The 12,690-nt window shown below is 40.1% G+C and overlaps 1 protein-coding gene across 1 annotated transcript in view; it reads left to right on the top strand.

The window, feature by feature from the left end:
* Positions 1-2,978, top strand: part of EIF2AK2 (eukaryotic translation initiation factor 2-alpha kinase 2) — a 52,314-nt gene extending 49,336 nt beyond the window's left edge. The window contains exons 14-15 of the mRNA XM_006882393.1: positions 2,723-2,776; positions 2,850-2,978. Coding sequence (XP_006882455.1) covers positions 2,723-2,776; positions 2,850-2,978 — 183 coding nt within the window. The remainder of the gene's footprint in view (positions 1-2,722; positions 2,777-2,849) is intronic.
* The last annotated feature ends 9,712 nt before the right edge of the window (positions 2,979-12,690 follow it).

The raw sequence follows: 12,690 nt of genomic DNA on the forward strand, positions 1-12,690 counted from the left end.
ATGTTGTTTCATGAAATTCTTCTGTGTCTTCCAATTCTTTTTGATACAGTGACTCAGTATATTCCTTCCATCTTCTTTTAATACTTCCAGGATCATTTAACGTTCTGCCGAAAGCATCCTTGATTATAGCAACTTGAGGTTTGAATTTGTTCTTCAGTTCCTTGGGCTTAAGATATGCTGAGCGAGTTCGGCCCTTTTGATTTTCCGACTCCTTAAGACTTGGTAATGTTGTTTATGGCAAGAAATTTGGAAGGTAGTTACTTAACCAACATACTGGAAGAGACTTGTATTTATGATCATTCCAAAACACAGGTGATTCAATATTGTTGTTGTTGTTGTTATGTGCCTTGGAATCGTTTGCGACTCATAGCGACCCTATGTACAACAGCCCTAAACCCTGCTCTATCCTGTGCCAATCTCACTGCCTCTGACACATCCATCCTGATTACACCAGTCACTGATCAATCCATCTCATAGAGGGTCTTCCCCTCCTGTGCTGTCCCTCCACCCTCCCAAGCATGATGTCCTTCTCCAAGGACTCACTGCTGTTGAGTTGGTTTCAATTCATAGAGACCCTCTGTTGGATTTCTGAGATGGTAAATCTTAATGAGAGGGCACTGCTCATTTTACTTCTGTGGAGCTGAAGGTGGATTTGAACTGCCTGAGTTGTATGGCCATTATTTTAGCACAAGACACTATGAACTAAGTTACCAGAGCCTCTGGAAAAGGACATCAGACTTCCTTAAGGAAAAGAGCAGAGAATACGAGGAAGACCCTCAACAAAATGGATTGACATCGTAACTACAACAATGGGCTCAAGTGTAGTTCAGTTGGAACTGACACAGTGGCACCCAACAACAACAAATTATTTACCTATAGAAACTTAATAATTATAAATGATGTCTAAAAAATAGGTGTAAAGGAATTTAACCTTGAGGAAAATATTATGTTAAATTTATCATGTTAGAATAGTTTGGTTTTAGTAAAACAAAAAACAACAAACTTCAATACAGTGTTAAAAGCCAGGATGTCTGTTTGATCTAAGACTTGTTATTTTCAATTGCTTCATCTGCATACGAAAGCTCAGCAATAAAAATGGGAGACGAACAATGAATTGGTGCCTTTGAATCATGATATTTGCAAAGAATATGGAATATGCTATGGACTGCTGAAAGGAGTATCTATCTAGCTGAAAGAAAAATCTATCTTTAAAGAAGTATAACCAAGGTGCTCTTTCAGTAGAAGAGTGTTGGAAATTCATCTCACATACATATTCAGTAATATACTTTTAGCCTATTAGAAGCACAAATAGGTCTGTCTTGCTGAGGGTGAAACCAAATTTCTTGCCGGAGGCTAGGATTTTGAAGCTCTGCCTCACATACTTTGGACACATGGCCAGGAGGGACCAGTCCCTGGAGAAGGACATGCTCAGAAGGATGGAGGGAAAGTGTAGGAGAGGAAGACCCTGGATGAGATAGATTGACATGGCAACTGGGGCAATGGGATTAGGTGTGTCATTGTCAGTGAGACTGGCTCAGGATAGGGCAGGGGTCAGAGCTAATGTACATGGGGTTGCTATGAGTCGTGGGTGACTCAATGACACATAACAACAATAGTCCTTGAACTAGTCTGCCAACTGCTCCATGGGAGGAAGATGGACAATTGACTCCCGTGCGATATATTGTTGTTATGTGCCGTCGAGTCGCTTGCAACTCATAGCGACCCTATGTACAACAGCCCTAAACTCTGCTCTGTCCTGTACCGATCACACCATCTCCGATACACCCATCCCGATTACCCCAGTCACTGAGTCAGTCCACCTCATAGAGGGCCTTCCCCTCCTGTGCTGTCCCTCCACCCTCCCAAGCATGATGTCCCTCTCCAAGGACCGGTCCCTCCTTACAACGTGTCCAAAGTATGTTAGATGGAGCCTCAGAATCCTTGCCTCCAAGGAGCCGCCCGGTTTGACCGTTTCCAGGATGAATCTGTTTGTTTTCCTAGCAGTCCATGGTACCCTCAATACTCTTCTCCAGCACCACAGCTCAAAGGCATCAGTTCTCTGTCTATCCTCCTTAGTCATTGTCCAACTCTCTGATGCATAACAAGTGATTGCAAAGACCATGGCCTGTATCAGATACACCTCAGTCTCCAGAGAGACACCATTTCTCTTCAGCACTTTGGAGAGGTCCCTAACAGCCGACTTTCCCATGGCAATACGTCTTTTAATTTCCTGGCTACTGGTGCGATATATAGCCTCTGAAAATCTCCTGGAGGCTCAGCTGTGAGTTGGTCCTGACTCCACGGTACACAACTATAACAACAGCAACAACAGCCCTTGGAAAGAGACATCATCTCTGGAAAAGCGGAGTCTTCAGTGGAGGAAGAGCCTCCATGAAAAGAATTGATGCAGCAACTACAACAATGGCCATAAACACTGGAGACTGTGTGGATGGCACAGGATCAAGCAAGGTTTCAATCTTTTGTGCGCAGGCTTGTTAGGAGTTGGAGTAGACTCAAAGACACCTAACAATAGCATTAATAAGTGTCAGCAGTGGTTATGAGGCTTGTGTTTGCAGCAGGGTATTGTGCAGAGATTTTTGTTTGCTTCTTGACTAAAGAAAATTTCCCAAAGATTCTGAGTACCTTCAGTCTTTAACGATTTTAAAGTTTGTTTCTTCTCTCTAGTAGATAATGTCCTAATTACAAATCTTTTTCTTTTCAGGTTTTTCAGAATCTTAGGGAAGGTTTCTTCCCAGATATATATGATGCTAAGGAAGTAAGTAATGAAAATGATCAGAATTTCATTTACTTGTTTTATTTCTTTGTATTGACTCTTATTAACATTACAGAAAATTCTTCTACAAAAATTACTCTCAAAAGAACCCAGGAAACGACCTAAGGCCCCTGAAGTACTGAAGACCTTGAATGAGTGGAAGAAGGAGAAAATGATTGAGAAAAAGAAGCATAATACATGTTAGAGCCTGTCTGGAAAAGTATCCTGCTTTGTTTTCCCCTTAATTGGCTATAATTTGTTAGAGAATGGTTGTTGTAGTTGTTGTTTGCCCTCAAGTTGAAACTAACTCATCACTGACCCTCTAGCGAGTTTTCAGAGGCTATAAATCACATTGGAAGAGACTGCCCATTCTTCTTGCATGGAGCATCTGGTGTTTTCAAACTCTCAGTCTTTGGGATGGCAGTGCAACTCCTTAGCACTCAGTGAGCAGAGAAAGCACCCTGTTAAAAGAATATTGATTGGTATTTAGCTGCTGCTTTCATTATTCCCTCTTAATTTTTCACTACAGTTGCAGAAAAGTAGTTCTTTTTTACATAAAAAATTTCCTTACCACTGACTGTTTCCCCTAGTGTATTTCTTTGTTCTTCATATCTTCAATTTTTTTATAAAAATTAATGAATCAACAAACTAATAAATATTTATTGATTATCTACTATCTAGGCAAAGAAGTGTAAGACCTTTTATGCCTTTATTGGTTCACAAGCCATTTGGAGCACTGATACCCATGAAAAGATAAGTGACCTATAATCTCTTTGAAAACAATTTGGCACTATTTCATAAAATTGATGTTGTATGTGCCCTCAATTCTAATCCTTTCTAATTCTTACAAGAGCATGCATCGAACTTTGTTATAGTAAACAAAAGAATAGGAAGCAACCCTAATATCCATCAAAGATAGGTTGAAAAAATACATTGTACTATGACCAAACTTTATAATTCCACGTAGTCGTGAATTCTAGTTATGTGCGACACCATGATATTATCTATCTCTCAGGAATATAATATTAACTGAACTAAGCATGTTACAGGAGGTATATGCAAAAGGATTCCAGTTGTATAAAATTACAGAGTGGGAAAGGAAGTCATTATGTTTAAGGCTGTAAACAAATGTGGTAAAAAATATAGGAAAAGAGAGACAAAGAAATATTAAATCAAAGATAGAGTTTTTCTCTAATGAAGAAGGGGATTTTATGGGTTGGGGAAGAGAGCTTCTAAGATAATGGCTACTTTTTTCCTTAAACTAGAATGTTGAATCCACTAGGTCATCTTGGGTGAAGTCACAGTTACTAAGCTTGGCTGCTGACTGAAAGATTGGAGGTTCGCGTCAACTCAAAGGCACTTCAAAATGGATGCTGAACCCACTGGAGGAAAGAAAGATGTTGAAGAACAGCATCTTCACAAGGAATTAAATAGAACCTATAGTTCATGCAATAATTGTAAAGAGGAAACGATATCTTTCCGATGGGAAATTTTGGGGTTGCCACAGTGACTTAAGTTTTCAAAATTAATATCGCTGAAAGTAGGACATCTATGATAAAAGAATTATACAGTGTCAGCAGTTTCATTTTCTAGCCCACAGTGTTTATAATCATAGGAAATTTATTAGAAAAATGCTGAGTGTAACTTGTTCCCTAAGATAATTGACCTGGACATCTCAAAAATGTTAATGGCATGGGGAGAAAAGGTAGGAGGAGCAAAGTGTAATAATGTCTAACACTTTTAAATGTTCAGGAAAGTTCATTGTGTATGTGTGTGTATACATACATATCTACCAAATAAACCCCTCAACTCATTGCTGTCTAGTCAGAACTGACGCGTAGCTGACCCTCAAGTGGATTTTAGTGGCTATATATCACACAGGAGGAGATTGCCCATCTATCTCCTGCAAAGCAGGTGGTAGATTCGAACTGCCCGCTTTTGTTTTGGCAGTGCAACTCCTTACCCTCTAGGCCGCCAGAGCTCCCTAAAAAAAGTTAATTTTAATCAAATCACAATATCATTGTCAAACTCAGTATAATGAGTAAGATTTCATTAAACATTCATGTAATAGTATCTGTTCAGTTTTCCTGTTTCAAAAATATCTTAACTGTTTACATCAGGATCCAGTGTTGCATTTAGTTGATGTATACTTTATGCTACACATTTACCTTCATTTTATTTATCTCCTTTGGCCATTTATTTTAGTCATAAACTGGATCATTTATCTGTACAGTTTTCTCCATTCAGGTTTTGTGTTACAAAACATAGTGTTACAAATATTCCTCTGTCTCTCATGTTTTCTTTAAACTGGTGCTTCAGTATGGACTTTTGATTAGATTCTAGTTCTTTACCCCTAAAAAGAACCCTCCATAGTTGATGTCATATACCATGTACTGCATCAACTCAATAGGACCATCATGTCTGACAGTTTCACCTTCAGTGATGTTAAGCCTGGCCAGTGGGATCAGGTGGTTTCATTCATTATAAAATCTTCTTTCACCTAGTGGTTTTAGCTGCTATTAATGAATGTTGCCTGTCTAACATTATTTTTTCCCCCAACATTATTTTATTAAGCCCACTGCTATCAAGTTAATTTTTACTCACAGGACTCTATAGGACAGAGAACTGCCGCCTAGAGTTTCAGGGCTGTGAATCTGTACAGGAGTGGATTACCTCGTCTTTCTCCCACAGGGCCTTTAGTGGGTTGGAACTGTTGACCTTTCAGTTAACAACCAGGCGCTTAATCCATTAGGCTTATTATTTCACTGTTGCTATTGTTGTTAGGTACTGTGGAGGTGGGACTGGCTCAGGGCTGACCCTCCAGCAGATCTTCAGAGGCAGTAAATCATCTGGGAAGAGATAGCTCATCCTTCTCTGAGCAACTGGTCTGATTTAAACTATGTGCCTTTGGCTTGGCCTTACCACAAGGCCACCAGAGTGCCCCTTGTTATTTCATTAAGAGTTGAAAAATAATGATTTCCTGATTCTACCAAACCTCTTCCATTTATGATGTTATTTTTTTAATATAAAATGAATTTGTCCGTCTCATTAGGAAAAGTCATTTGTACATGTTTTGAATGATCTTGTAGCCTTAGCAACTTCCAGAATGACCAATGAGATACATGTATTTTTTAAATCAATAGGTGACCTATCCACTACTTTCAAACAGTCTGTTTAAAATGAATTGGACCAGGAAGAGACTTTATATGAAAGGCTTATAAGAAGCATGAGGGTTTAAACAACCAATAAGTACAACTGAGGTAAAATTAATAGGAGTTAGCAATTAGAGGTTAAGAAAAGGTAAACATCATAGATTATTTCCAGATACATTTCAAGGTGAGTGGCAGAGAAATTATGTCTTTAAAGGAGACAGGGCATGGTAAGGCAGAGCACATTTGGGAAGTAAATGTTGAATCTCATTTTAGAGATGTTAGAACATCCAGGTGAAGATTAGACCCAAGGAAACACAGGAAGTTTGAAGAAATTCTGGGATTGGAATCATAGACAGAGGTCATGGTTGAATCCAGAGAAGAGCTAAGGAAAGAATATTATCTAGAGGTCAGGGCGCCAAGGAGAGCACTGCAGACATTTCTGTTTAGATGTTTACTCTTCATGTCAACAAGTGTGCCCAGCACTGAATGTCTGATTCTGTACCCGATCTAATCTTGCATTTTCTCAGATGGTCACACATGAACGGATCACAATTGATAGAGGAACTATAGCCCCACTATTGGCTTATATTTTAATCAATTAGCAACTGTAAGTAAAACTACATGATGCATGACTTTGGAGGTCAATTTGATTGTCACTGGGATTATTTTCATATAGCTGCTGTAACAAACTGCTATGAATTTGGTAGCTTTAAATGAACATATGTTTATCCTCTGGAAGCCAAAAACTCCAACTCAATTTTACTAGTCTAAAATCCGGAGTTTCTTTGTGGTGTAAATGGTTAACATGCTTGACTATTAACGGAAAGGTTAGTTCAAGTCATCTGAGCTATCTCGGAATTAAAGCCTGGTGATTTACTTCTGAAAGAATCAGCTGCTGAAAACCCTAAAGGAGCCCAGTTCATAATGGCAGCTGTTTTTTTGTTTCACCTAAAATCAGGTTGTAGACAGGGCTGTGCTTTTCCTGGACACTTTTGCAGATAATTCGTTTTCTTACCCCCTCTGGCTTCTGCTGGCTTCTTCCATCTCTTTGTTTTCAGCTCCTTCCTCCCTCAGCAGAACCAGAGTGTATTGTCACATTGCCTTCTTTTATGTAACCAAATTGCCTCTTGTCTTTTTCTTAAAATGGTGGCTGGCATGGGAGTTCTGGTAGCCTTGTAGTAAGGAGTTGTACTCTAACCCTAGGTTGTTGTTGTGTTCTTGTGTACCGTAGAGTCAGAACGAAACCATAGCTGACTCTCTGGCAGGTTTTCAGAGGTAGTTAATCGCACGGGAGGAGATTGCCCAGCCTTTGCAGAGCAGCTGATGGCCTCGAACCACATGCCTTCGGGATTGCAGTACAGCTTCTTGCCACTGGGCCACCAGAGTAAGCAGTTCAAATTCCACAGCTGCTACGTGAGAGAAAGATATTCCGTCTCCTCTCATGTGATATACTGCCTCTGAAAACCTTCTGGAGATCAGCTATGTATTCGTTCTGATTTGACGGTACATAACATAATTCTTTTAAATGGCTATTCTCTTAAAATGGTGAATTTGGGACCACCTGGACAATCCAGGATAATCTCTCCATCTTAAAATCGTTAATTACATCTGCAGAGACCCCTTTTCCATATAAAGTAATTTACAGGTTCCAGGGATTAGGACCTATATATTTCTGGGGACCATTATTCCGTCAACTACACAACCCTTGAAGAATCTTGAATTGCTTTTCCTTCTGCACTTTTAACTCCAACTTGCTATACAGTTGTATAGCTACAGTGAATCCTCATTATTTGTAGATTGTATATTTGCTCACATACTAAAACGTGCTTGTAACCCTCAAATCAGTACTCTATGTGATCACACAGTCACTTGCAATTTATACAAAGTGGGGGGGGGGGGAAAAAGCTGATTCACTGACACCCAGTTTGCCACCTAAGGCTGAACAGACAAGGTGGTGCTTGGCCCTCCTACTTCACCTCTCTTAATGTAAACAAGTGTCCTTTTTGTGTTCTTTTTGTTGTTGCTGCTGTTGTACTGTCAAGTTGGAACCCACTCGGAGCTGACCCTCCAGAGGGTTTTCAGAGGCTGTAAATTGCACGAGAGGAGATTGTCCATCTTTCTCCCTCAGAGCAGCTGGTGGATTTGAATCTCTGCCTTTGGGTTGGCAGCACAACTCCTTAACCACTAAGCCACCAGAGTTCCCATAGTCTCTTTAAGGGTCACCTTTTCCTCATTTTACTGCCTTTTACTGGTGACACCACTGTGCAAAAGAGGCTCCTAACACAGTGCTCAAGTGCTGCTGAGTGTCCCTAAGAGCATGGTGACACTAAATAGTGACAGAGGGGTCTCTGGTGGCCTGGTGGCAAGAAGTTGCTCTGCAATCCCAAAGGCATGTGGTTTGAATCCACCAGCTGCTCCGTGGGAGAAGGATGGGCAATCTCCTGCTCTGTGGTTACCTACCTCTGAACACCCACTGGAGGATCAGCTATGGGTCGGTTCTGACTTGACAGTACACAACAACAACAAGAGCTTGGGGCTGCATTGTTTTTCCTAGAGAAAATGCAAGTTTAAATGATCTTCATTAGATGGTATGGATCAGCTGTATTAAATAAGGGTTTTTAATAGAAACATGCATAAAGCAAAGTTCTGTCTTGACTATTTGATTAAAAAAAAAGTGACCAGGGCCTTTTAGGAATCTAGCCTCATATTTAACTTGGGAGCAATGGCTGTGTTTGCTAATCAGTGTTCATGGAGATTTGATAGATCCTAACTTGCTTAATGTGATTAATGGCCGAGTCTGGCAGTGTAGTAACGTAGCCAGATGCCAGATGTTAGCAGTTTGAATCCTTGGTGCTTCCTTAGAGAAAGATGGGTAGTCTCTCCGAAAGATTTGCTGCTTCGGAGTCCTGATGGAGGGGAGCTCTGAGGTGGTGCAGATCTACTCAATGGTGGTGGGTAGGTGAGATGATAGAGGAGAATCGACTGTACCTCTACCTGCTGACATACCTATCTATGTATCTCCCTAAAAGTTTCACAAATCAAGCTACCGTTTTTGATGCATGCTGTTATTTTCTGCTGTTTTACCTTCACAAGCTGGCCACACATTAGCTAATGGATTGTGACCTGCAGTTGCTTGCCATCAAGAAATGGCTTACTCTAGGATGTGAGAGTGATCTGGCTGTGACATCTGTCACCCCACTGATAGCCAGGGTTGATTTGGCTGATCTGGCTGGCTAGGCAGGTGTCCCCTTCCGCCTCACCGGTCTACATGCATCCCTCTTGAAGCTGCATGGCGCTGGTTGAAGAGGCCAACCATCCCCAATTAAAAAAAAGCCATCCTTCGGTCAAGGGTATATGAGTAGTTGCGCTCCCGCTAGAACCTCCAAACCAGCTCTCAAGAAATGGTTTACTCTAGCACGGAGTTTCTGAGCAGTGGCTGCGTCAGCATTATGTTATCAGTGGATGTCTCATGCATTGCAGGATATCCAGCAGCATCTTTGGAATCTTCCCCAAACCCCACTTAGTTCTCCAAGTGTTATCTCAGGACCAGAAGCATCACCATTACTTGGAGTTAGTCAGAAAGGTAAATTTTTTTGTCTCCCCCAAGCAGACTGAAATTTGTTTTCATAGGCTCTCCAAGTGATTGACTCACCGTAAAACGTGTCCATTATCTCCTGCAGTAGTGGTTCTCCACTGGACCTCCTTTGTCTTACTGGACATTAGGCAGTTATCTGGAGACACTCAGTTGTCACAACTTGAGAGTGGAGGTGAGCTACAGGGGTTTACTAGCTAGAGATTGGGTTGCTACTGAACATCCTACCCTGAACAAGAAAGGCCCTTAACAGAATTACCCAGTCCAAAATGTCAGTATACCATCATTGAGATCTGCTGGTCTGGAGAGTCTCAGTCTACAGTTGGACATCCAGGAAGTCCATAGATGGGTTTTTATAAGTTCTGATGAAAAAAATAAGACCATGCTAGTTTATTTTCTGTCAAGCTACCTCTCCTGTGTGCTGACCCCGGGGGCTGCAGAGATGAATGGTGTTCTGTAGGGTTTTCATGCTTGTGCCTTTTTGGAAGCAGATGGCCAGACCTTTCTTCTGAGATACTGCTGCCTGAGTTTGCACTGCCAACCTTTCGGATAATAGCCAAGCACTTGTTTGCACCACTTAACAACTCCTCAGCATGCTAATAAAATGCCCAATAATATGCAGATTTTTATAGGGAATCCATTTCAGAGCTGGATTAGACCTTAGCAATGATGGGAAACTGTGGTGTGTTTTGTACCTTACCACACACACCCCCCGCCCCCCCGCTACATTTTCATCAGCTTCTGGTTGTCTTAAGAACCATTCAGATTGACTCTTAGAATGTGGTCCCTTTGCCTTACATATTCACTCCAGCCACCTATTGTTGCCTTGACCTGGGTTCTCTGTTGTCAGGTAACTTTCACTCTGTCCTTAAGTTCTTTTCTCTGTAGTACAGTTTGCTAAAAAATCAAAAGGTTTGAAGTTATTCTGTCTCACTCAGGCCACAGCCCTGCCGGTCTTAAGTTTACCTCCCATTATGGACCCAATGTTATAAAAACAACTCCTTTATTGAGATGCAATCCACATATAATTACCATTTAAAGCAGTTTAGTAGTTGTGCAACCATCACAATTTTAAAACATCTGTCATCCCACATTAAAAAATGTTCCAATTAGCAGTTACTAATTTTCCCCAACTCCCCAAGCCCTAGCCAACCATTTTTGCTTGTCTACAGATTTGCCTAGTGAACATTACAAATGGAATACTATAATCAGTGTCCTATTTCATTCATGTTTTCAAGGCTCATTTGCATTGTAGGATGGGTATTTCATTCTTTCTTATTGTCAAATAATTCATTGGATGACTATACCACCAATTTTATATTCATCATGTAGAGCTCTGGTGGCCTAGCGGCAAGAACCTGCACTGCAACCCCAAAGCCACGTAATTTGAATTTATTGGCTGCTCTGTGGGAGCAATCTCCTCAGTACAATTTACTGCCTCTGAAAACCCACTGGAGGGTCAGCTACTGGTCGGTTCCAGCTCGACGGCACACAGCAGCAATTCTTCAGTTGAACATTTGGGTTGTTTCCACTTCTGGCTATCATGAATAATCTTTTAGATTGTAAGCTTCTGCAGGGCTGTATGTTCCCATTTCTCCTGGGTGTGTACTTGGAATACTAAGTATAATGGTAAATCCTTCCTTCTAACTTTGTACATCAGTTATGCCCATTTTTGAAAACCCCGTTTTATTGGCTTAGTGTTTTACAAGAACTCATTCAGAATTACTCCTTTCCCTACTTCCTTTGTGCTGTCCCTCACTACTGTGCTTACCAGTTTCCCTAGGAGTACGGCTATTCCTATGTGATCATTAAACTGAATTATTGGAGAGCAGGGACAGGTTCTCATTTTTGTATCCACCACCAAGGCAATGAGCATACCACCCTGCATAAAGCAAGAACTAAGAACTTTTGAATTGGTGGGCAGTAAAGTGTTAAGAATTTATGTTTTATTATACAAAATATGACTAATAATATTGTGCCAAGTTTCAACAATATTTGGCAAATAACACTTGAAGTAAATGTGTATAAAGTAAATGGATTTAAAAAGCTACAGAATTTGGAATTTACAATCATTAAAATAATATATTTTAGAAATTCTAGATAGGATTTTGCAAATATATCTAGGGGCGTGATGTTAAAAATTACTTTTAAAAAATTCTGAATGTCAAACAAATTAAAACAATTCTTTCAACCTTTTGGTTCCCTCAGTCTTATTTCCCTTAAAGTTCTAAAAGGTCTATTTTCACTTATACAGAAACTGTTATTTTTGCTCTTAAATGGACAAAAATGGATGGATATCTGCTACTTTGTAAGACCACCAAATTACACCCAGAGCCCTGGAAATGGGGTCCACAAACCTGGAGCCACAGATCCCATCAAGATTATCCTCACATATTGGGAAAGTGGCTTGTCTCCAGTTTGTAAGACAAAGAGATATAAATTCTGTTCAAACTCCATTCTCTGCGAAACAAACCATGTGACTGAATGTAGGTGTGTGAGCTGGAATGACATAACCATTTCACTATCATTTTCTTAAAAAAGAAGTATTCGTTAAACAAGTAATTTTATTTCTTTTTAAATACATTCTCAATTACTTGAGAAGTAAACATTCAACAATATTACACAATCTTATAAACAATATCTTACATATCTTTACATTTAAAAATAATGAGTTGTTTTCTGGGTGAGGAACAAGGCTCAGAAGTTCACTTTGTCGGTGACCTTCAATCTCTGCTTCATCTTAAAACCAACACGTGATGCCCAGACCAGTGGTGACATCATCAGAATTTCTAGAGGTCTAAACTGCATTCATCTTTTTCTTAAAACTTTCTTAAGTTAAAGGACCAAGTGAATTATGTCACTTCATCCCAGTCACTCTATTGATTGTTCCAACTTGTTTAAGACGACACAATGGTTTTTCACATTGTTGGGCACACAGTTTCTATGTACAGATCTTACCGATCTCCTGCTCAGAGAGGTCACAACTGGTTGTCCAACTCCATCCAAAGAATGGTGGGGCTCCATTTCCTCTATTCTATTCATGCTCATGTATTCATGAGACTCATTTTGAGGGCTTTAGTGTGTATATATTTGTGTGTGTGTATATATATATATATATATACACACACACACACATATATATATATCCCATATGAACTTGCTTCAACTAAATA

The sequence above is a fragment of the Elephantulus edwardii genome, unplaced genomic scaffold (genome assembly GCF_000299155.1).
Source record: "Elephantulus edwardii isolate Elephantulus edwardi_28Jun2011 unplaced genomic scaffold, EleEdw1.0 scaffold00019, whole genome shotgun sequence".
In the NCBI taxonomy this organism is placed as follows: Eukaryota; Metazoa; Chordata; class Mammalia; order Macroscelidea; family Macroscelididae; genus Elephantulus; species Elephantulus edwardii.